Genomic DNA, 25,131 nt, shown 5'->3' on the forward strand with positions numbered 1-25,131 from the left:
AGAGAGAGAGAGAGATGGAGAAATAGGAATGAGTTACAAAACATAGTAAAAGACACATGATTTTTATTTTATTTTTTTTGAATGAGTTAACTGGTAAAAGACACAGGATTAAGAGTCCAATATTCCTAAAGTGTGCCCCCCTCTCTGTACGTACGGCAGAAGAAAGTAGAAACATAAGATGGAATCAGCCTGAGATTATACTTCATTATATCTGCCATGAGCAGCATGCAGGGGCGCTCTCTTGAAGCTCACCAAATGACATGAAGAAAATCCCCCTCAAAATCAGTGAAGCAGAGGAAGAATCCATAAATTCCCTCAGACAAATTACCAGGGAAGGTATCATCAAAGAAAAATACTGTTTCTTTCGCATCAACCAACCGTTAAAATAAGCACGTAATATCTTGGGGAGATCAAGATATTTTACATCGCCACAATAAAAAGAAATTAACAGATAATGGAGAAGGAAAACTGTTTTTTATTGCATATTTTTCCAGTAGAAAGGAAATGGAGTAAATTGATCCAGCAAGGTGAAGTACTCCAAATTCAATTTATTTTCTTTTTGTTGAATATCAACATTCAATTGCCATTGATATGTAAAGCATGTTTGTAGTTTGTACCTCTTTATATTGCTTATATGATAGAACTAATTATATAGAAGTTTCAAGCTAAAGGCATAGTGTCACACAGGACACCTTAAAACCCTGTGACCTCGAAATGGCTTCAACCATTCATCAACAAAAAAATGTGGAAGTTAAACCACTGTATGTGTGATGGCCTAGAAAGTCATAGCAGACCAGTAGAAATATAATACCACATATAACAGACCAAATCACACACATGGATACACACACAACACATATTATCAGTTATTACCAAATACCAATACACAATTCTCCCATGTATAATGTCTGTGATAAGTCAGAGTATCACCGATTTCTTTAATTGAAACAAAAGAACAGAACCATTATGCATCAAGGGAAACATGAAACCTTATCAATGTCACATGCCATGATTCACTTGCAAAACCAAGTTAGTCCACTCAGTAAAGGCACAGCCAGAGTTGCAACTCAAAGGTCAAGAGAACAAATGCATAAAAGTATAAAAGTATTATCCTCTACAAGCACTTTTTTTTGGGTAATTATCCTCTACAAGCCCTTCATTAATCAAGAGTACAAAACAGACCAAGTCAAAATGGTGTCACTGTTTCACATAAGGCACATATCCAGTAAGTAATAATAGAAAATGCAACAAAAACATGTAAATGCAGCCATGTGATTTTCAGCGAATGAAACAGTGAAAAGCCAGTCAACCAATGAGTTTCCTGACCACAAATTACTGAGGATATGACTACATTGTTTTATAACAATAATTGCCTATAATGAAAGATATATATTTATAGAGAGAGAGAGAGAGATGATCATATTTGATGCTTCAGCCCTGGTATGCATGCCAATTAATCAAAATGATCATACAAAACTCTCCACCAAAAATGCCTCGTCAAGGAACCTTGAAATAGTATAGCATCATAAAGCACCTCACTAAAGAAATATGTGCCCAAGAAATGTTGCCCCGTGAAAAACAACCAGCTGCTCAAGCTTGCATGGGCTTCACGGTATTCAATGATAACATTTTCATTCAAAATTCCATTGATTGGTTGGAAACTACCCACATCAGCTACTCGGCACTCTTCTTGTTCCTGAAACTCTCTTTCAGGATTGCAAATTTCTTCATGCACTGAATCTTGGTCTTTCCAGGAACAGCAGCTGTAACTCTCTCCCATCTCTGGCTTGTTTCCTTCGGAAATGTTTTCAAAGCCCGAATAAGCGCTCTCTCCTGGGTAGGAGTCCACGAATCCTGATCACTACCAGATGGAGCTCCATTTGATACAGATTGCGCAGCTGGGCCAGATGGGTTTTCAGTTTCTGGTTTCTTCTGGTTGCTCCCACTGGTTAAGGATTTCTCTGATTCAGTTTTTTGTGGCACCCCAACTGGTCCATTGTTCTCAACCCCATTGACAGATGCATCTTTGGTCTCATCTCGACTGCTAAGAGGTGAAACAATAGACTGAACCGGCTTCCTTTTCTCTAGGAAAGAATCAAAAGCTTTAGCAGAGTCAGGCTTCTGCAGAAGAACAGTCTTGGTGGCTTTAAGAATCTCATCGACTGATCTTCCTGTGCCAATATACTCTGAAATAACCTCCCATCTCCGTGAAGTTCCCTTTGGGTATTTCTGCATTCCCTTCCTTAGCAGCTCAATCTCTTCCTTGCTCCATGGTTTCTCTCTCTTCTCATACCCACTTAAGATATTTCCCTTATTATCAATCGAATCAGAAGAAGAGCCATTTTGAAGAGAGTTCTTCTGATCTACCTTAGACTCATCAGCACTCTTCCCTTGTAAAGCATCCTTCAACAGTTGTGCTTTCTCACTCACTTCCTTTTGTTCAATATTATCACATAAACCCCTAAGCTGTTCAGTCTCAAACTTCATGCACATACCCTCCACATCGCTCGCTGACAACCCGAGGAGATTTTTCGATACAACCTCTGCAGATAGAGTTCTCAACCGAGTCCTCTCTTTCCTCAAAAGCTTCTTCTCCTTCTCTTTCTGCTTCTTTTGATTCAATGCAGCTTCAGCTGCCTGTTTCTCTTCTTCCTCTTTCCTTTTTCTCGCTTCTTCAGCAGCCCTCACAGCCTCTTCCTCTTTCATCTTTCTAGCCAGAAACTTGGCCTCCTTTTTCTTTTGCTTCTCTGCTTTCTCTTCCTCTCTCCTCCTCAGTATTCTTGGGTCCTTTTTATATGCATTCTCAACAAAAGTACGTATCCTCGTATGCTCTTCTTTCCTTGCCCTCTCCCCAAGCTTTGCATTTTGTCTCTCCATCCATCTCTTATGATCACGAGACTCGGCTTGGTCCAAGTCGAATTCATCGGCATGGGGAAACTCTCTCCAACTTTTGAACCCAAACCAAAAGTCATAAAAGCTATCCACTTCTCCCAGTGGGGTGTTATCATCTCCCAAAGATGGGACAGATTGGGTAACAGACCATCTCCCATTTCGCATAAAAACAGGACCGAATACTTTAAAGAAGTCTTGCGGGGCACACTCAGATGGAATCTCGTCATCAAATTCATCAGTGGAATCATATATACGCCTCTTAACAGGATCTATTAATACTTCATAAGCCTCCTGGATGGCCTTAAAGTGATTTTCTATCTCATCCATCTTGGCTTGCTTTGCTTCTTCTGACTCTTCAGCCAGTAGAAGGGCCGCCTGCTTGTCCGGGTGATGCTTTAAGGCAGTCTCACGGTAGCTCCTTCGAATTTGCTCCTCGGTGGCTAAGAATCTCAAATGACCTAACCCTAAAAGTGCATAATGATCTTGTTGGTCCCCTGCTTTTTTCTTCCCTTTGCTTTTGTAAGAATCAGAAGATGGCATATAATCTTTGGACCTATCGTCAGTTACACTTTGGTCATCAGAATCGACATCTTCTTCTTCGCCCAAACCAACCATTTTGAGAGCAGCATAATGAAACGAGAGGCCAGCTGGTTCAAAATTAGTGGCCTTTACAGGAAGACAGTTCGAGGAGAAGAAAATAGGCTCTCCATTTATAATCTCAGGAGAATATGAAATAAGAGGCATGTGTATTTGAGAAACCATGATGTCCTCTCTCAAGCTAATAAACTTCAAAATTCACTACTGATAAATCAATGAACAGGTTAGAAATGTTTAAATAGTTAAACTTCACTTCATAAATATGCCCCAAACAAGTAATCCAGAATCTTATGTTATCCACTGAAAACTGTCTTCCAAAAGTTAGCAATAAGATTTAAAGTACGAGTGAAGCAGCCTTTCCTTCAAATGGCCCTTGTGATCCGTGAAGAAGAGCTGAAATCCTCTGCAAAAAGTTTCATAGTAACATTACACAATCAAATGAACCGTCTCAGAATGAACATCATACAGAACGCATTGCATTAAATAAACAAGCCCATAAATAGTAATCTCCTCACCCCATTCCCTTGAATAAAAAGCACCGGAACCAAAAAGTAAAAAAACGAAAAAACAAATATACAGCACATAAAACCCATCGAGAATCAGCTATCTACTGCTTAAGGGAGATCTCTACATCACGAAACAATATAATAGAAAAAAATGAAAATCAGAAACTCCCGGCAAAAAAAAACACTATGAGTTAAATAAACCCTTCAAGCCAATCATCCTCACTGTGCAATGTTTTGAAACAAAAATGAAAGTCCAACGAAAAGTTAACAAAGCAAACCAATAAAAACCACTAACTTTGTGGCTAAACTAGAAATACCACATCAGAAAGGACTTAAAACAACAGAGAGAACAAAATCATTCCCAAAACCAGAGCCAGATCATTCACTTTCCGAAAATAAACAACGAATCAGACATAAAGCCAAAGGAGACCCCTAAAAACATGAATCAATCACATTCATATAAGTAAGAAAACCCTAAAAATATAACAACTTAAAAATCATAAATAAGAAGGGCCAGACATATATGAAACCCTAGAAGCCAATATTCAATCACATTTAGATGCAAAAGCAACAGCTCAACAGAAATAACAGCCAAGAAATAAATAAGTCAAAATACATATTGGATTGTCAAAAAGCAGAGATGGGGAAACTTGCCTGTAAGAAACTGATTGTCAGCTAAGATACAAGATTAAAGACAGAAAGCACAGGGTTGAATTGAGAGTTCACGGTCGGTAAGTTAACAAGGAGAGAGAGAGAGAGATAACAGAGAGGGGATAGAGGAAACAGGTTAGAGAGAGAGAGAGAGAGAGGTTACAGTAGGAAAAGGAGGAAGCGGGGCAACAAAAAAGAGAGAGAGAGAGAAGGGTTTCAGGGGAGAAGAAATAAAGGGTTATGAAAAGAGAGGGTTTTATTATGGCGGCGCCGCGGAGTTTGCTTTGGCTCCTATTTCAATGGGGGTTGATAGAGAGAGAGAAGGGAGATAAATGTACACGTAAAAAGATTTTTTGGTTTTTCTCGAGGAAATTATAAGGAGGTGAGCCCATGGTGTAAAATGGTCAGGTCAGGTCGGGTCGGGCAGTTAGGATCCAGACCTGACAAACTACTATGGGACCTGGACCCGGACAGGAAAATATGACGTGGGATCCAATATGGACCCATATCCAACCGACCCAAAAATTAAAATATGTATTTATTTGAAGGAAAAAGTTTTGTATAATAATGTTATACCTTATAATGTGGAACTACCGGTGCCCGTAAAAAATCCATCGAAAAAGGTAGTTTTAATGTTGAAAAACCTTTTGATTGATCATCTCGACATCGAGATTTATAACTATAAAAAATAAAAAGATTTAAGTCCCATAAATAGTGTATTTTACAACATATTATCTACACCGTCCATTTTCAAGATTTTCATATGTTTATAGATCTACTTGATTTTAACCATTTTTTAAATTTAAAATTTTATAATTAGATATAAAAATAGATTTTGAGATAATCCTAATAATATTTTATATCAAAATTATATACCGTGATAAAATTTGAAGGTGCACCTTACCTTTACAGCTACGGATGCATCCATATACCTTATTTGAATATATTTTATAAATTGAGAAACGTGGGATCTGTACCCTGACCCGAACCCAGACCCGAATAGTATTTTTAGACTGGGACCCAACCTACAGGGTCCAATTTTTTGACCCATACCCGGACCCCCTGACCTAGGTCAGGTCTAGCTGTTTGGTCCAGGTCCATTGCCTCACCCCTAGGGTGAGGTTTGCATAAGTTGCCCACCTTATACTATCCAAGTTGAGTTTTCGTATTTTTTTTTTTTTTTAGAGATTGTATACAATGAGATCGTTTACCTTTGATATATGGTGACCACAATTACTTACAAGTTACAACTATATGATGTGAAATTTGATAGTTTGGATGTATCACAAAGTTCGAAAAAATTTCTTTTGAAGTATGAGCTTGGTCAATGGAATAATTGCAACCACCAAATTTCACGTCCAATGGTCAAGATTAATGTGACCACCTTGTACCAAAAATAAATGGTCTCATTTTATACTTTTCATTTTTTTTTAAGGGAACTTATTGGTGAAATTTTTTTGCGGAATATTATGTTAAATCTAGATTATTAATAAAATAAAATTCAATAATATTGAGTTAATGAAGAAATAAAGTTATAACGAAGAAGGTTTTTTTTTTAGTTTTTTTAAAAGATATAAAATACGGATTTATATCAGTTCCATTGAAATAAAATGAATTTTTACGATAATTTTCAAAACTCGGAGTTTTTACTTTTTAACAGATTTAAAAAAATCAGATATTATTTTTAAAAATCGTGTTTTGATTGGAGACTTGCTAACTATGGTGTAGATAACTAGTTACAAAATATATTATTTTTAAGGTTTTTCTGCTTAAAACTCTCTTTTCAGCTGAAATTTTTATTAGTGTTTTACTTCTATAGTATAAGATTGTGACCTTATATGTTAACTCTTTATATTAAAGGGGTACTATCTTTATCCCCTACGAATATGTTTGATATGCCTGAAGTGGGTTTTGGAAATATCTTTTTGAAGAAAAGAGAAGGGTAATTATTATAAAATATCCCTTTTTTAATTTTTTTAAAAAATATAAAAGTTTTTAAAAACTACATCCATACTAAATCTTTTGCTTATTTCGCCTCAAGTTGTTTTATAAACCATCACGGTACTAATAGTATTGTCATGGCTAAGGAACTAGTAGTATCGTGATGGTTCAACATTCTTTTCTAGGCCATGACAGACTATCATTGTATGATTTGTAGAATGATGGTCCTGTGATCGTCTATAAAAGAGGGAGTTGAACCGTCATGGTCATATTAGTACCTTGATGATCTAAGGAACCTTGAATCATCACAACACTAATAGTATAGTGATGGCCATTTTAGGACACTGAATTATCACGATGCTATTAGTACCATGTTAGTCCATAAAATAACTTGAGCCATGAGTGTTGGCCGTTCGAACATAATGGTTCTAATAGAATAGTAAAGGGCACTTTTAGTAGGGATTGTATACAATGATGACATTTACCTATTGTACAAGGAGGTCAAAATTATTTATAATCATTTGATGTGAAATTTGATGGCTTGGGTGTGTCACATAGTTTTACGAAATTTTCTTTTGCAATTTGAGCTTGATAAATGGAATAAATGCATTGACCCAATTTCACATCCAATGGTCAAGATTAACTATGACCACCTTGTACAAAAGTAAATAGTCTCATTGTATATATTTTTTTGTTTTGGTAAAAATATTATATAAAAAAGTAAAGAATGGGGGTGTGGACATAGATTTCAAAGAAATTAGTTATTTTTCAAATTTGTTAGAATGGATTGAATATAATGAAACCATTTACTTTTGATACTAGGTGGTCACAATTACTTACAATCATCCGATGTGAAGTTTGATAGCTTGAATGTGTTACAAAGTTCGAAAAAATTTCTTTTGAAATTTGAGCTTAATCAATGGAATAATTGCAGCCACCGAATTTCACATCCAATGGTCAATATTAATGTGATCACTTTGTACCAAAGGTAAATGGTCTCTTTCTAATAACGAAAAAGTTTATATAACGCCGAGGCTCTAAACAATCAAACTGAAGCCCACCTCAAAAATTTCATTAGAAGATGTTTTTTTAATGCTCAAGTATCCTTAAATTAATCAACTCGACATCAAGATGTATGGACATGAGAAAAAAATGGATTTCAAGTTTTGGAAATAGTGCAATTTGTAATACATTTTTGGACTATCAATTTTCAATATTTTAAAATTCTCATATATATGCTCGATCTACACCATTTTTTAAGCTTTAAATTTTATAATTAGAAATAAAAATATACTTTAAAGATATCACAAAGATTTTCAATTTTGAAACCACAATTCTCAACACTATTTGAAGGTGTGCTTTACTTTAAATGTTTAGAGAACAGCACCCTTCTAATCATTGCCAAAAAAAAAAAAGCGTGTATTTATGTTTCTTAGGGGAAAAGATCTCTAAAATAGTCAAACGATTTTTAAAAGTAATTAAGGTGGTCAAAATTATTTAATTTACGTCATAAAAGATATCTAAAATTGTTATGACCATGAAAATCATCTCTAACATAGTCAAACGAATGATAATCCTCTTAGTAAATCCTACCTCTTATGGTTGTTAGCGACCTCCTTAAGTAGACGCAATCAAACCTAGAGAGAACAACCATATCTCTCGGTCTATGCGATGTTGTGAATATCAGACCGTCTTAAAATTGAATCCCCAATGTATGTTTGATGTCAAGGTGTGCCCCCCGAATTCTTTCGTTTCGGATGATCCGATGTTGTCAATGTGTGAACCTTGTGCCCAGTTGAAACTGAAGAATTATAGTAGTATGATACCTTTGACGCTGAACATATCATGGGGACTGAGTTTTAGGGAGGTCTGATGTTTATAACATTCAACAATATGCAAGATTTTGTTTAGTCCGATGTTGTCAATGTCCGAACCCTTGTGCCCAGTTGAAACCGAAGAACCCTTGTGCCTAGTTGAAACTGAAGAATTCTAGTAGCATGATACCTTTGACGCTGAACATACCATGGGGATTGAGTTTTAGGGAGGTCTGATGTTTATAACATTCAAGACTATACAAGATTTTGGATAAATATACAGCCAATAACAACTAAAGATAAATACCAATAGTTATGAATAGACACTACCTAATCTTATCAAGAGATATGTATCAATATGATACATATCCTAATCTTATCAAAAGATATATTGATATGTATCCATTATGATTTTTATCTATATCCTAACATATCCTACTAGACCCATTTCATTTATGGCATAAACTGGGTTTTCATACTCGTCTCTGGCCACGTACTCGGCCTTTGTCCAAGGGAGTAGGCGAGTCTGAATTGTTGAAGTAGGCCCAAAAGCCCTTGAAAATTTTGCACATGAATCCTTGAATTTTTTTTCAAAAAATGCACAAAAAACATTAAAAGATAGAATAAAAATGGTAAAAGGTTACATAAAACCAAAAACAACCTAACAATGGATGCTTAAAAAATAACGAAAATGAATTTTTAAAATGAATTTATTAAAAAATACAAAATTAGGGGACATTGCAAGAAAAACTAATCAATCTCCACTAAAAATATAAACATTGATTCCCTTTCTATATAAATTTTTATAATTTCTTCCTTTTTTTTTATTTACCCCAAGTTACACAGAGGTAGTTGGAGTAACTCGGCTTGCCAAGAGAGCGAATCTGAGCAATCAGTATAATACGATATCAGGATTCTATTCATGGCATATATGAACTGTTCGAGAACGTAAACTCCCTCGTTCTAGCGATTACCTTCAAGAAAATTCATACAGATTGCATATGCACCATACATGCATTTGAAAAAAAAGTCATAAAATTGACTAAAAATTGTCAAATTTTTTGAAGTTTAGATTTTGAAACCCAAAAATCCATTTTTTTTTCTTTGAAAATACAAATCCAATTATTTTATAATGGATTCCATAATTTAGTTTAAGAAAATACTCCTCAATCTTTCATCAAAGAGCGTTGAGTATAATAATGTCGAATTCCCTACGTTCTACCTTGTTGCCGTGATCGTTCATCTCAATCATGTGTGAAGTACACAAGAAAGGGATTGCAATACAATCATCAAAGACCGCCTAGATGGTCTAATTGGTTGGATCGTTGACTGGTGCCTTGTTTTGTTTTGTGTAGTCCAAAGAAGAAACTAAGGTAGTAAATCTAAAACTAATGTTTTGACTTATTTTGTAATATATTTTATTTTTAAAAAGTTATTTTGTAGTTTTATATTGTATAATCCATATTACAAATCGTTCACAATGCTTTATTGAATAGTAGATGGTTCTATTGCATCTTTGGGAAGTTTCTTTACAAATAGGGTTTCGGAGGTTCGTGGCCTATAAATGCCCCATATTCAAATTAGGTTCTCCCAAATGGGTCTTGAATTGCCTCAATTTCGATTTCACTAATTTTTTAAGTGCGATGAAAAATCAATCATGTTTTTTATGATTTGTTTTTTCTTGAATAATCAATCATGTTTTTTATGGTTTGTTTTTTCTTGAATGTTAACAATGCTTTCCTTCAACTAGAGTCAACATACCCGCTTGGGTAATAAAATAAATTATTTTCGTGGATATTCTCCAAATATAAGTTACTTAAAAAATTCACCCCAAATATTAATTATTTACAAATTCCCACCTACCATACCTTGTTTTCCCTATTTTGTAATTTTTCCGAAATCATACAAACTTCGGAGCTCGAACGTCTTGAGACAACTTCAAGTTGAAGACAATTCCGAACCGTAAAGGTCTGAAATTGTCAACTTCAGATCCTCAACTTTGGATCTCATCCAAAAGGTTTTTCTAATTAACATAATTCAGACATTGAAGAATCAAAGTTGTCCGAAACCTCAAAATAAAGGCAGAAGTAGGGGCAATTTGGGAAAATAATAATAAAAAAGAAAGGGGTGTTAACTGAAATTCTAGAGAGAATTCTTAAATAACATGTATTGGGGGGGATAATAGTGCAAATTTTTGAGATAAAATGACACCCAAGAGTAACATTTCAAACCATAGTTAAACAATACTTTGATTAAAACACGATTTTTTTTCATAAAATCTCTTATTATTTGAAATCCATTAAGAATGTCGAGTTTTCCAAAAGATCTTAAAACAAATCACATTTTTTGATCAATATCAAGTAATCCCAGAATCCCAAGCACCAGCAAGAGTGCCGGCCCATGAATAATCTCAGAGTTGCAGAAAATTGAGACAGACCAGGATATATAAAGACAAGAAGAGAGGAGTTAGAACGCAATCATATAGAAAGACAAGAAGAGAGGAGTTCGAACACAATTGAGAAAGACCAGGAAACAATAACCCAAAATTGCATCTTCAGACCATCAAATAGCAGGAGAACTTACACTCAAGCAGGAGAACTTTCAATCACAGGATCCTGACAAGAGAGAGAAGGCCTACAACTTAATAGGTCTAGGCCCATGTGCTGCATCGAGTGAGGAAAGGCTTCAGCTTCTGGTCCTCTTCGAGCGCAATTATCCCAACATGTGAAGGGTCTTCAAGCATCATTTTAGCGACCAAATAACCAGCTATCGACCATGTTTGCTGCTTTCGAGCTTGTTTACCTACATAACAACCATTCTTGCCATCATAATATTCTGGCCAGCCATCTTTAGCAAGCCTAGTTTCTGCTAGATCTAGAGCCCTTCTTGCTATTTGGGGCCTCCCGATTTTTATGCAGGCTGCTGTGAGTAGCCACAACAGAACTGCAAAAGAGGAATTTGTTGATTATGACTATAGCTTATTTGCTAAAAAAAGGGGTGAATCTCAAGGAGAAAAATAGAAGTCAACAAGGAAATTCAACTATATGCCAAGTACCCTTCTTATGATTTGGTTGCATACTTTTTGTAAACTAGACTAGCGTCTTAAGAGTTACAAGTCGGTAATAGTGCATTTCAGGTTATAACCTCTTATTAAATGACTGCATGTTATGCTCACGTTGAGAGCAAAATATCCATTTTCTCCCTCCAGCTAATGACCTACCTAGGAGGATTTTCTTGATTTGAGATTTTGAGATCCACTTTGGAACCACCAAATGAGTATAATAGTAAAAAAAAAAAAAAGCCACATAAGAAAAGCAGATGTGTTTGTAACATCCACTTATCTTCCTAAGGAGAAAAGACCATTTTTTTAATTGATCAGTTACATAAGGACAATATTTTTTCAACTTTTAAATCTAAGAACTCCAAAATACAGGAGAAACTAAATTCTATATCTTTTGAAATTCAGGAGTTAACAAGTGCTCCCAGAAAACAACGACTGGAGATGAACAAACCATGTGATAAAAGATGTACCTACCAAAAAAATAGTGCATCTATGGGTGTTTGTATGCATTATGCATCCAGTATAAGCTTAAGATTTTACAAAAAGGATATGTTTTTCTCGGAAATTTCCATGCCAACTTAACTTTCAAAAACAAATTATGACAAAAAATTGCAAATGGCAAGATTCACCAGCATAATCTGGATTCTCAATTCTTATGATGCAACATATTATATTAAAGAAAAAGGGATTTCTAACTGCCTCAAAACTATGACATTAATACACCTTTTTATCTGTATTCTGAAGCTCATATGATATTTTATTTGGAAAAGAAACTCTGCTAACCTTCAACATCACAATAAAGCTACAAACATGCCATGGGCACAATGAATAGGACTACAATTTTATAGGTTCAATGAGGATGTCCACACGAGTTCTTGCCAGACCATTTATAGAAAAAATAGAATGAAAGAAAACTGTTCTTACCAGGCCATGAACCACCATTATGGTAGCTCCATCTGGTGTTTTTGGGATCGCAACCAGTTACTATCCTCCACTCATGACCGTCAATAGCAGGATAAGAGACTTTGAGAGGCATTTCACCAACTAGATCCTGCCACCTCTCCTCAATAAGATCCATTATTGCTATAGATTGCTGTGGAGTTGCCAGAGATGACAAAATTGCAATGCAGTTGCCCAAAGCAAACCACCTGAAGTCCATCCTTGCTGGACTAACATTGCCTATAAAATATCCTCCATTAGTTGGCATAAATTCAAATACCCAATCTGGTATTGATTCAGGATTGACATTGAATTTGTTAACAGCTGTATGCGAGTATTCCTCTGTCTTATATCGATATATATTGTTCAATTGATGGAAATCCAACCAGAAGTAGCTGCGTATATGATAGTGCAGGGCGTGCAATCTTTTGCCAATCATTTCTAGGAACTCTTTTCCCCCGTCTTCCACTGTGAGAAGTTGACGTGCACACCTCAACGCCATGAAAAACAAGCTTTGAATCTCAATTGGGTAGCCATAAATACCCTGTATGAAGAACATTTATAGTCAAAGGGACAAACTTAAACCGCCAACAAAAGTAGCATGCAGAGATAGGTTAGAAGCAACAAAATCAGATTGATTCCTAAGGAAATACATGACTAGGGTCCAGTGCCAGCTCATGTAGTTATCTAACTGTGAGTTCATCTGTTGCCTCATAGTATCAACAGTGACAATGACTAACAGAATTGTGTTAACAAAAGGCATTTTCTCTGACTGGGAGAGAGAGAGAGAGAGAATGGAAAAGAAGAGAAGAGAGGTAGAGAGAGAGAGAGAGTGGAAAAGAAGAGAAGAGAGGTAGAGAGAGAGAGTGGAAAAGAAGAGAAGAGAGGTAGAGAGAAGAGAAACGAGAGAGATGAGCACTGAGGAGGGACCACTGCAAAGATTCATTGCAATGGAATCTAGGGCATCGGTAGTCAACAGCAACATAACAGTGCATGGCTAGTGTAACTTGGGAACAGGAAATAAAAAGATACTGCACATATTCTGCAAGCAGATCCATATAGCATATAACAAGAATCGAGAAAGTGCAAAGCTTATTAATTGTCAATCAGATACATTGACAAAATTAAGGGTACAATTCAAACCATCGTTTACCTTTCTATATTTATTTTCTTAATAGATAGACACTTTACCAGCTAAAATATATCCCAAGGCCGGATGCCCCCATTAAGTACAATCTACGATTTGGGAAATCCTACATATGAGAAGCAAAAGTGTGTTGATACACATCACAATTCTGACACTCTAATATTTAGCTGATATTCATCAAAAAGAAGAAAAAAAAAATTCTAAAGAAATATTTGCCATTCCTCCAACGAAAAGAAAAAATAAAGTTCCTCACCATTCTACGATCAACCATGCAGCACCCATCTGCACAAAGAAGAGTTGGAAATGTGTCAAATCCCTCTGAAAGGCATAGCGACAATATTAACCGCATGCCACGCTGGCAATCAGGCATCTCTGCTAGTGAATAATCCCCAGTAGACTTTGTGTAGGCTCTCAATAGGATAATCCACCAAAACCCAGAGTCCACAGGAGCAACTCTTCCAATTGCAGTTTCCCCAAAATCTGCAACCATAGTTTCACTGTTCCTTACAGGATCATGCATCACTTTAAAGCTTGCAGGCATTACCCCTTTTGCAAGTGTGAAGCAATCAATGCGTTTCTCCGATGCCTGAAGTTTAAGAGTCCTTAACAAGAAGTTCTTAACTACGTCTGGCTCACCATTCATTAAGAATGCCATAGCACTAGGAATAAAATCCCTCATGAACACCTGGTAAAACATGCAATGGCCAAATGGTATTTTAGGAAATAGGAATTGATCAAAGTGCATATCATTCAGTGAAAAAGTTGTAGTTAGGGGGACACAGCCCAAGTAGTTAGCCATCAATCATGAATAATATATGTTTGTGCATGCATGCAGCCATCCACGAGCCATCTTCTTTATGTCGAGTAATAGCTACAAACCAATACAAGGAAGCCAAGAGTGATTTCAAATGATCAATTCAATTGAACTCAAGGACATAATCCTTCAATACATAAAAGAACACGTCAGAATCACAAGAAAATACGAGACACAGAACCCCAATCAATTGAATGATGAATTTATTCAGGACACAAAAACTGACTGGAAAGCTGAAATGACTGAATATTCCTGAACAAGCAGAAAACTAGATGGCAAAAAAATATATATATTTATATACTAATTTATTAATATTATATATATATATATATATATATATATATATATATATATATAAAAGCATCTACACAACGCCTATGGGCGAAAATGAACAGTGTTTTCGCCCATGGACTCATCACTGTCCGAAAAAATCGGGCGGCGTGCGTTTTTCGACCACCACCAACCTAGTATGTCCGGGGCGTTACCTGCAATGGACATGCTAGATCAATGGCGGTCAAAAAATTCATGTGGAACTGCAACGGACGGTGCCGTCCGTTGCTGGGCCGTTCAATAAACCGCCACGGCATAGCAAGTCCATGGCGGTGGCGAAACATTGTAGCATTTTGCCTATAGGCGTTTTTTAGTTTTTTTTATATGTCTACATATGAAAGCATCTATGCAACGACTATGGGCGAAAATGAATAGTGTTTTCGCCTATAGACTCATCACCGTTCGAAAAAATCGGGAGGCATGCATTTTTCGACTGCCACGGACCTAGTATGTCCGCTAGGTCCGTGGTGGTCAAAAAATTCACGCGGAACCACAACAGACGACGCCGTCCGTTGCGGGTCCGTTCAATAAACCGCCACGGGCATAACAAGTCCGTGGAGGTCGCGAAACATTGTAGCATTTCACCTATATATATAGGAAAAAGTTTATATAAGGTTGTAACCTTAAAATGTAGAAGTAAGGATGCACCTCAAAAATCCATCGGAAAATGTTGTTTTAAGGTTGAAAAACCCTCTAATTGATCATCTCAACATCAAGATGTGTGAAAATATTTTGAGTCTCAAAAATAGTGCATCTTGCATCACATTATCTAGACTATCAATTTTCAAGATTTTTACATGTTTATAAATCTACTTGATTTTAACCATTTTTGGAGCTTAAAGTTTTATAATTGAATACGAAAATAGATTTCCAGATACTCCTAATAATTTTTTAACACCAAAAGTATATGTTATGATAAAATTTGGAGGTGCGCCTTAATTGGATTGTTGAAGGTTGCAACCTTATAAAAACCACACCCTTATATCTATATCTATATATATATATATATATATATATATATATATATATATATATATATATATATATATATATATATATATATATATATGAAAAAGCTTGGGTGAGCCCACTAGCTCATGGAATAGTATAAGCCCAACGGTCTAGATTGAATATGGGCCGATCTTACAAACACAGATGTCTCGTAGTGTTTGAATTTTAATTTTTTTCTACAAATCCAAATCACATGAAATTTTAGGCGTGTGTTCTTCTCATCAAGCCGCACCTAATAAAAATATAAAAAAATAATTCATCAAAAATAAATTGACCAAAATACCCCCAAAACTTGTCAAAGATATTTTGGTCAATTTATTTCATGTAAAATAGTTTTTTGATATTTTTCAAAGGTTCACCTATTTTTTATTTACACACGCTCCAAATTCCAAGTGATTTGGATTTGTAGAAAAAAAATTAAAATTCAAACACTACCGAACACCTGTGATCATCAGATCGACCCAGATTGTTGGGCTCATTTCTTCCTGTGAGCAAATGGGCTCACCCTAACATCTTCCACAAATATATATATATATATATATATATATATATATATATATATATATATATATATATATATTTAAGATAGTACAAAACGTCAATAGGCGAAAATGAACAGTAATGTCGCCTACCCTCATCACCATCCAAACTTCATCGCACGACCAGAGTTGTCCAGTAGTATTTCAATTTTTATTTTTTTTAACTAATCGAAATGATCTGAAAATTGGAGCGTGTGTAAAATCTTTGTGAGGCGTACCTAATAAAAATATGAAAAAAATAATTCGTAAAATATAAATTGCCCAAAATACCCCCATAAATTTTTGGGGGTATTTTGGTCAATTTATATTTTGCGAATTATTTTTTCATATTTTTATTAGGTGCGACTAACTAAGATGTACACACACTCCAAATTTCAAGTAATTTGTATTTGTAGAAAAACAATAAAAATTGCAACACTACCAGACAACTGTGACCACGCGATGAAGTTTGGATGGTGATGAGGGTAGGCGAAATCACTGTTCATTTTTGAAGAGTTTTATATATATATATATATATAGAAGGTTGCAACCTTCAAGAATCCAATTAAGGCGCACCTCCAAATTTTATCATAACATGTAATTTTGTTGTAAAAGTTTTTAGGATTATCTTAAAAACTATTTTCATATCTAATTAAAAAATTTTAAACTCCAAAAATGGTTAAAATCAAGTAGATCTATAAACATATGAAAATCTTGAAAATGGACAGTCTAGACAATGTGTTGCAAGATGCACTATTTTTGGGACTCAAAACTTTTTTTTTTTTAATATTCATACATCTCGATGTCGAGATGATCAATTAGAGGGCTTTTCAACATTAAAACAGTCTTTCCGATAGATTTTTGAGGTGCATCTGTGATTCTATATTTAAGGTTGCAACCTTATATAAACTTTTCCCATATATATATATATATATATATATATATCATGTAGACTTATATATTATTAATAGGACGATTGGATATAAATGGGCAATCTTTAGGCTTAAGAGTGCATCCTTTACCAGGTAAAAAAGTTCACAAAGTGCATAATCCGCCACAGAAAAGAAGCCACAAACTAGAATGATTCACAGTTATGAGAGAAACTCGTCCACAAAGCTCATGGGAATCAGAAAAACACCTGATCATAGTTCAGAGAATCAGCTGAATGGTCCAATGCCGAAATTGTACCAACCGATTGTCCACAATAGTAAACAAGGGACTTCTTCAAAGCGTCCCAAGCATCAGTAACCAAGGGTTGAAGGCCAAAATATGAGTGTGATCTGGGTGTAGACGAATTTAATCTTTTACAAGGTGATAGTGTAGAATCATTTGAGGCCAAGTTTTTCCCGGGATCAATAACTTGAGGGCAAGCAGATGAAACGTGATAAGGATTCTCGTAAGTTATATGTTCCTCATAATTCAACTGATGTTGCCTTAACTCCCTGTTCCTAATATTTGTGCTCTCCATACCATCAGATGGCCCCATATCTGATACAAAGAGGAGTTCAATCTCCTGGTAAATCTTCACAGTGCTCACGAACCTTCAAGTTTTTGCTGATCACTGAAGAAGAAACACTAATTATGTCAACTTTTTTCACTGAAGCTACTCAATAACAATAATAATCATCATCATCCCAACCTTACCCCAACTCTTTGGGGTCGGCTCTACTCAATAATAATAATAACAATAGAAATATTACTAAAGAAAGCACTTTGAAATAACAGTTTTGTGGAAGTTTAGAAGCCCTGGCTACCACATATAGGTCGGTCAGTAGCTAACTATCTTGGAGCCATAATATAAGGTCCTGATTCATTTTTTCCCTTTAATCAATAATAGTAAAAAAAATTCAATATCATAAGAAGGAATGGGAAGTAAACAAAAAAAAATATCACTACCACCAGGACTTAGAAATTTCTGGCCATATGTCCCAGCTTATTACATACATACATGTATGTGTATGAAAGTAGTTAATTAGTTATTGATACATATATGCATTGATGCATCCACTAATATAGGTATAAAATATGTTTTACATCGGGCATTGTGTACGCTTGGCTCCATTCCCACCATGGGCCAAACCTGACAACCAAACAACAATGAACAGAATATCAAATACCTCTTTGACCACCAACAAATCTAAAATTGTAATTCAATGAAATGTGGGCAAATCACAAGTGACAAATCACACTAAATCCAAAGGATAAGTAGAGCATTTGTGCTATTTGATTCATTAGTGCAAAGTGGCCACTGAGGTAGTTTGGCAAATCAACCAAACCAATTTACGAGGGAAGCATTTCAAGCCTCCGTTACATATAAGAATATAACCAAAAGCACATCCCAAACATATGCCTCTGGCAAATGAGACCAATGCTTAAACAAAACTAAAACATAAGGGTACATAAGCTTAGTGTGTTCTGGAGACAAACTTCAAGGGTCAGAGACTTGACCTCCCTAATGCTAACCAAACGTCTTACCATGATGCCATAGCCCAAGGACAGGCTATGAAAAAACCATATCGACCAAAGAGGGAATGTGTTGAGTACCTTTATTCAAAAGGTACTCAAATTACATAGTTTCCTTTTATGTTTCTTCTCTTTCTTTGAATTTTCTCCTCAAATCTCCCTCCTCACTGCACTCTTAGTTTCTTCTATCAGACTGCTTTATGCTATATATCTCTATGTTTGTCTATACTTCCACATACAACTACACTCATGTTTTTCTTGTTTCATTCCCCATGTGTCATTCCATGTACAACTTAAAGCATACTCACTCCCTTCAAGAAATGTATAATGACTCAACAAAAGAAGAAAACCATGCAAAACTCATGGACTGGAAGTCTGATAAGTGATAATATAATTTCTCCACTGCTGCATCAAGTTCAGAATCTTTGTTTTTCAACTACATGCTCCATAGTGAAATCAAATTGTAAATGAAAAAAAAGGACGACGAAATACAAATGCTAACTAAGAAAAACACATTCATGTACTTGAAGCAGATGCCTCATAGCCGAACCACCTCCCAATCTAGACCCTTGCAGCGCATTCCATACCAATGTCCAATGCATGGTATCATAAAAAATAAATACTCTTTAAACGATGTGGTTGCACCAATTCAACAAACACTGGATCCGATTAATCTACTACAGTGTTCAAACTGTTGCATTATGATACAAATACATTTCTGAAGTTTATAGAGACGTAACAAAATTTCCCAGTTTGGTTTGATGGGATTTCTGATAATACGATCCATGCATAACTTCTCTTGTACAGATATAGATTCATCTTCTTTTTGCCATAAAAAAGGCATTATAACAATCGCCCTTTTCATATCAGCATACATTCGTGTGCATCTCTAAATCCAACTAAAAAAACCAAAAAATATGAAAAAAAAAAAATCAATGGCGCAAACTGAAGTATATATTTTCCATTATCATCGAAGAGAAAATAATTCAAGAGGTTGTGGTCAACAAAATAATGATCATAGATTGCTCACGAGATGAATTGTAAGATGCAAATAGTTACCAAAGACAAATGGAACCCAAATTTATTTAAAAAGCGATAAAAAGGAGAAAATACAATGTACATCAGAGGAGTTCCAGAATCATGGGTCGTTCCTCAACCAAGTAACTCAGAGTTCTTATGGTTCTTAGCTCGCTCAGACAACCGGGGATTTTCCCCTTGATCGAATCACTAATGGAGAATTAAGCATTACTCTCATTTCAAATATTGGAACTTGGAAGAGAAGTAGGTTTTTCTCGAGCATATAACTAGCATCCTTTAAAGATATTTTGCTTACTAATTAACAATTTCATTAAGCAACGGAGTATTGACTATTAGATTATAAACTTTTACCCAGTAAGAGAAATCATACGTATTTAGCATTTCAACCTTGATCATGGAACTTGCAGAATAAAGGGATTTAGAGAGAGAGAGCTGGGATTTTCCATACCTGTAGAGGTAGAGAGAGAGAGAGAACGATGAGAGAGAACTGAATTTGAAAATACCTGTGTCGAGAGAGTTGAGATGAGAGATGATGAGCAATGGTATCGCCATGGGAATCGGACAGAGTGGGCGTCTCCGTACAAATGGAGCCTGGTCCTCCTGCCACACTAGCAGGTCCCCTCTCTCTCTCTCTGTAAAAATTTCTCTCACTCGCGCTCTCTCTCTCTCTAAAACCCACACTTACAGGGAACTGATTCTCCTTTAAAATTGTTTGATGAGCTGCAGCCCCATAAAAAATAAATAAAGGAAAAAGTTTGTATAAATATGCAACTTATAATGTAGAACTACGGATGCACCTAAAAAATCCATACGAAAAGATACTTTTAATGTTGAAAAACCCTTTGTTTGATAATCTCGACATCAAGGTACATGGTCATAAAAAATAAAAATATTTTAAGTTTAAGAAATAATGTACTTTACAACATATTATCTATACTGTCCATTTACACAATTTTTGTAAGTTTATATATCTACTTGATTTTAACTATTTTTTAAATTTAAAATTTTATAATTAAATATAAAAATAGATTTTGAGATAATCCTAAAAGCATTTTACATCAAAATTATATACCATGATAAATTTTGAAGGTTCACCTTACCTCTATAGCTACTGAAGCATGTGTATGTCAACTACACCGATAAATAAAACCTCACCTCATAACTCACCAAAAATTGCAATTCAAGCATGGTAAAACCTCTACATAACTTGAACATTATGGTTGTAAAAAAAAAAAAAGGACTTCAAGCTCTAAAAATAGTGTTTTTGACCATCAATCTCGCCCTAGAAGTAAGTGCTCACATATGTGTAATAAATATATATATATTCATCAATTTATTTTTTAAAATCCAAGGTGATCTTGACTCCTTTTTTGCACCAATTGATTATATTCAAAGAATCACCCTCGATAAATACATGAAAGAGTCCTCAAATTTTGATGCAAAATACACAAACTTTGGAGAGCAGCTTCAATTTCCACTGCATTGGCCGTAGTTCTTCCACATGGTCCACCAGAACATCGAAGAACTTCCCTATTAGAATTCCTAATCACCCCTCCAAACCCAGTTGGCCCAGGATTCTCATGTGAACTTCCTTCGAAGTTTAACTGAATAGATTCATGTGGAGGCAGATACCAAACTCAAGCTGGTTGAGCCTTAATTGTTTTCAATCGTATAAGATTTGACAAATTTAAGTTAATCAACCTCAGTCACACCAAAGCCCTCTTTTGTTATAAATAACCAGCTCCATATAGTGTGCATAATTCTCCTCTTGATCACCCCAACATCCGATTATTTACCTTCAAATACCCTGTCATTTCTCTCCTTCCATAACTACCACAAAACCGCAGCCTGGCAATCTGCCAAATTGTTTTTCAACATCCATGAGCCTTATAAAATTTTAATAGTCCAATACCTGAGTATGATTCTCCAATGTAACCATAAGCATCTAAAACAATTAACACCATATATTATAAAAAAACAGCAATGTAAAAACAAATGATCACTACTTTCAACATCTTCTTTACATAATAAACACACATTTACCACCACTCTAGCCCTCTTGATAAGATTATCCACAGTTAAACTTTTGCCTTGGAAAAGTATCCACAAGAAACTTCTCACTTTCAAAGGTACTACCCATTTCCAAATCTTATGCAATGACTCCCATCTCCACCTTAATCTGTCATAAAATAATAGATCATATGCAGATCACACGTTGAATTGACCATCATCCTGGGCTTCCCAAATAATTTCTTCATCCATAAACTGTGAAAGACACCTCCCATGAATAAGAGACATTATTTATGCAAATTGTTGAATCACTGTATCTAGCACCTGAATTCGAGAGAGATGTACATTCCACTGGGCTACCCCACGTCGCATATCCAACATCTCGGCCACTATCAACTCCTTGTTGGTTGACAAATCAAAAGGGATAAAAAAATTGGTATTTTAAAGCTTCACCTTCTACTCATCTACGATGCCAAAAAAGTATTGAATTTCCACTACCAAGAATCCACCTCAAACTGCTAAGAATAAAAACTCTCCACTCAAATTCCTCTCTAAACACAAGAACAATTTGCCATCTTCTTACATCTGAAAAACAATATCCAAACCATATTTAGTAGCCAAAACCTCACACCATAACCGATCCCCCCACATTCTAAAATGCCACCACCGTTTTGCCAATAATACTTAATTAACTAATTTCACCCTTCTAATACCCATACCCCATCTTTTCTGGTGTGCATACCATATCCCAATTAATCAAGTGGTATTTACAGTCATCACTATGAGAGCCCCAAATAAAATTTCTCATTAGTTATTTCAAAATACTTGCTCACTGAAGATGGCATGACCAACAACGACATCACATAAATTGGAAAATCGGAAAGATATGCTTGAATAAGAGTACGCCTATCTCCCAAAGATAAATTTTGTATTCCATAAGTCTAGCTTAGTATGAGCTCGCCGAACCACTGGTTCCCATACAGACTTTGGCAGCTTAAAATTCAAAATAGGTATTCCTAAATACTTGATAGGAAAACTATCAACTCTATACCCCACCACCTCAGCCAAGGTCTCAATTAAGTCTTGTGAACTTCTCCTTCCAACCATTTGTTTTATGAAAATTCATCTTTATTCTCAAAACCATTTCACAACATTGTAACATCGTCTTTATACTGCACACTTCTTCCATATTCACCCAACAAAAAAGTAAAATATCATCTGCATATTGCATATGTGAAACAACCAAATCAGTGTTTGTGACAACCTTAAAACCTTAAAATCGCTTTCCCAATGCCACATTCTACTCTATCAGACTAAAAGTTTATGACACCGTGGTAAACAAAAAATGAGATAAAGGGTCTCCCTGGAGCAAACTCCTTGTCTCTCCAAAAATCCCTTTGGACTCCCATTTACAAAAACTGAGAAATGCACATTAGAAATATACTCATTTATCCACGATATCCACCTCTCCCCAAAAACCATCCCTCTCATAATTTCGAAAATCACCTCCCATTCAACCATATCATATGCCTTCTCCATATCCAAATATGCCTTATCTATATCCAATTTCAACACAAATCTTGGTTCGCTATTTAACTTCATGTAATGGATACACTATTGGACAATTAGAATACCATCAATAATCACCCGATCTCTAATGAAAGTTGATTGTGGCCCAAAAATAACACAGTGTAAAATAATTTTTAACCTTCTTAGCAAAGTTTTTGCAATAATCTTATAAATACTAGTTAATAAACTGATCAGCCGAACATTAGAGATTATCGATACACTTGATTGCTTCGGGATCAAAGCAATAACAGTTGTATTTATCCCCTTATGAACAAAACCCCTATGAAAATATTCTTGCACCATAAGCAACAAACCCAATTTAACACTATCCCAAAACATTTGAAAGAAACTTAATGGAAATCCATCTACCCCAGAGTCTTATCACCTAACATAGTAAAAACTATTGCATTTAATTCTTTCTCACCAACCATCACCTCCAAGCTTTCCACCATGTTAGTAGATAATCTCCGAAATTCCACACCCTGATATTTTACTTTAAAGGGCATTTCACTAGTAAAAACTTTTAGAAAATGCTTAACAAATTCCAACTCCCATTCCTTCCATCATTCCTATCTACGCCTTCAAAGGCAATAGCCGAAATATAGTTTTCTCTCCTTCCCGAACTTGTTATTGCATGAAAGAGCTTTGTATTTGCATCACTTTAACCATTTCACACGAAATCTTTGCTTCCAATACATCTCCTCCAATTGTAAATTCCGACTCATTTTACATAACATATAATCCCTTTCTAAATTCTTCCTCGTACAAAATATAGCCCCTAATTTGGATTGAAGTCTCAATCACATCCAAGCCCCTCAAACATTCATCAGTCTTATTTTTAATTGGGAAATTCTTTTCTTTCCTCCATTATGATAACATATGCTTAATATTAATAAATTTATTATGAACTTGAAAGCCAAACGATCCTGGAACGATGACATTACACGATGATCTTTTAATCATCTCCACAACCTCATTGTCCTCAAGCTACACCTTCTCTATACGAAAAGGCTTAGAGCCTTTGAAATAATTATTTTTTAATCAAAAGTAATGGGATATGGTATGATGATAGCTTTGTGAGAGCTACAACTCTTGCAAGAAGAAAAATCTCCTCCCATCTTCAAGGAATAAAAAAACGATCAATTTTGCTCATAATGTAATTATTTGAACAACTATTTGACCATGTGAACTTAGTTCCATTAATTGGCAAATCAATCAGCTCATTTTGGATAATGAAATTATTGAAGCATCTCATAGCAACATTGATAGGATTTTTCGAAGATCTTAGCATACCATTTTACCATATTAAAATCACCTCCTAAACACCATGGTAAATTTAAATCATTAACCAAAACAGAAATTTCATTTAATATGGATTCTCTCAAAACATTAGTAAGAGGACCAAAAACATTAACCAACACCCACTTGAACTTCCCACCATTTTCTACAAAAACAACAACAAAAAAATGTTTCATTTCAAGAACATCCAAACACAACATAATCGGCGAATCCCAAACAACCCAAAGACCCTAGATGCACCTACTGCTTGTATACCAGCAAAACCCACAAAACCTCCACCCCATACCTCACTAACACTATTAACAGCCGGTTTAGGGAGCTTAATCTCCTACAATATCATGATTTCTGGTTTATGTTGCCTAACCAGAAGCAAAACTCCCCTTTTACACTATACTTCTCTCAAACCACGCACATTTCAGTCAAGAACTTTCATAAGAAAGATTGGTCGATGGCCCTCCCTCCTCCACCAAACCACTTTCCTTGCTACTTTCCAGGTTTACCACGTCCTCAATATTTTCCAAAATCTGAATC

At 35.3% G+C, this 25,131-nt stretch overlaps 2 protein-coding genes across 12 annotated transcripts; both read right to left on the minus strand.

Moving 5' to 3' along the window:
* Positions 1–547: 547 nt before the first annotated feature.
* LOC18426176 (DnaJ and Myb-like DNA-binding domain-containing protein) lies at positions 548–4,988 on the minus strand. The gene is made up of 2 exons (XM_088859382.1): positions 4,650–4,988; positions 548–3,892 (listed from the first exon to the last, which is right to left on the minus strand). The coding sequence occupies exon 2, from the start codon at positions 3,652–3,654 to the stop codon at positions 1,675–1,677; it is 1,980 nt and encodes a 659-aa protein (XP_088715508.1). The 5' UTR covers positions 3,655–3,892; positions 4,650–4,988; the 3' UTR covers positions 548–1,674.
* A 5,875-nt stretch (positions 4,989–10,863) lies between these two features.
* Positions 10,864–20,571, minus strand: LOC18426177 (putative alkaline/neutral invertase B). Of its 11 annotated transcripts, none has more exons than XR_016050109.1 (6): positions 20,226–20,454; positions 17,360–17,782; positions 13,802–14,233; positions 13,555–13,654; positions 12,387–12,945; positions 10,864–11,344 (listed from the first exon to the last, which is right to left on the minus strand). XR_016050109.1 is itself a non-coding variant. In XM_020662394.2 (6 exons), the coding sequence occupies exons 3-6, from the start codon at positions 17,705–17,707 to the stop codon at positions 11,052–11,054; spliced, it is 1,632 nt and encodes a 543-aa protein (XP_020518053.1). In that variant the 5' UTR covers positions 17,708–17,782; positions 18,256–18,301; positions 20,226–20,571; the 3' UTR covers positions 10,864–11,051. The 11 variants fall into 11 exon arrangements, 10 of the variants coding, with proteins under 10 accessions (XP_020518053.1, XP_088715535.1, XP_020518051.1 ...); XM_020662394.2 differs by lacking the exon at positions 13,555–13,654 and adding an exon at positions 18,256–18,301 and having other exon boundaries at positions 20,226–20,571; XM_088859409.1 differs by lacking the exon at positions 13,555–13,654 and adding an exon at positions 18,256–18,301 and having other exon boundaries at positions 10,864–11,203; positions 20,226–20,399.
* Positions 20,572–25,131: the final 4,560 nt, after the last annotated feature.

Source organism: Amborella trichopoda, chromosome 1 (genome assembly GCF_054954075.1).
Source record: "Amborella trichopoda isolate Santa Cruz 75 chromosome 1, AtrichopodaSantaCruz75HAP2 v2.0, whole genome shotgun sequence".
Classification (NCBI taxonomy): Eukaryota; Viridiplantae; Streptophyta; class Magnoliopsida; order Amborellales; family Amborellaceae; genus Amborella; species Amborella trichopoda.

Coding starts and splice junctions, on each gene's coding strand:
- LOC18426176 (XM_088859382.1), bottom strand. CDS start 3,654: ATGGTTTCTCAAATACACATGCCTCTTATTTCATATTCTCCTGAGATT.
- LOC18426177 (XM_020662394.2), bottom strand. CDS start 17,707: ATGGGGCCATCTGATGGTATGGAGAGCACAAATATTAGGAACAGGGAG. Junction 14,234..17,359: donor ATTCTCTGAACTATGATCAG/GTGTTTTTCTGA, acceptor ATGTTTTACCAG/GTGTTCATGAGGGATTTTAT. Junction 12,946..13,801: donor GCATGGTTGATCGTAGAATG/GTGAGGAACTTT, acceptor TTCTTCATACAG/GGTATTTATGGCTACCCAAT.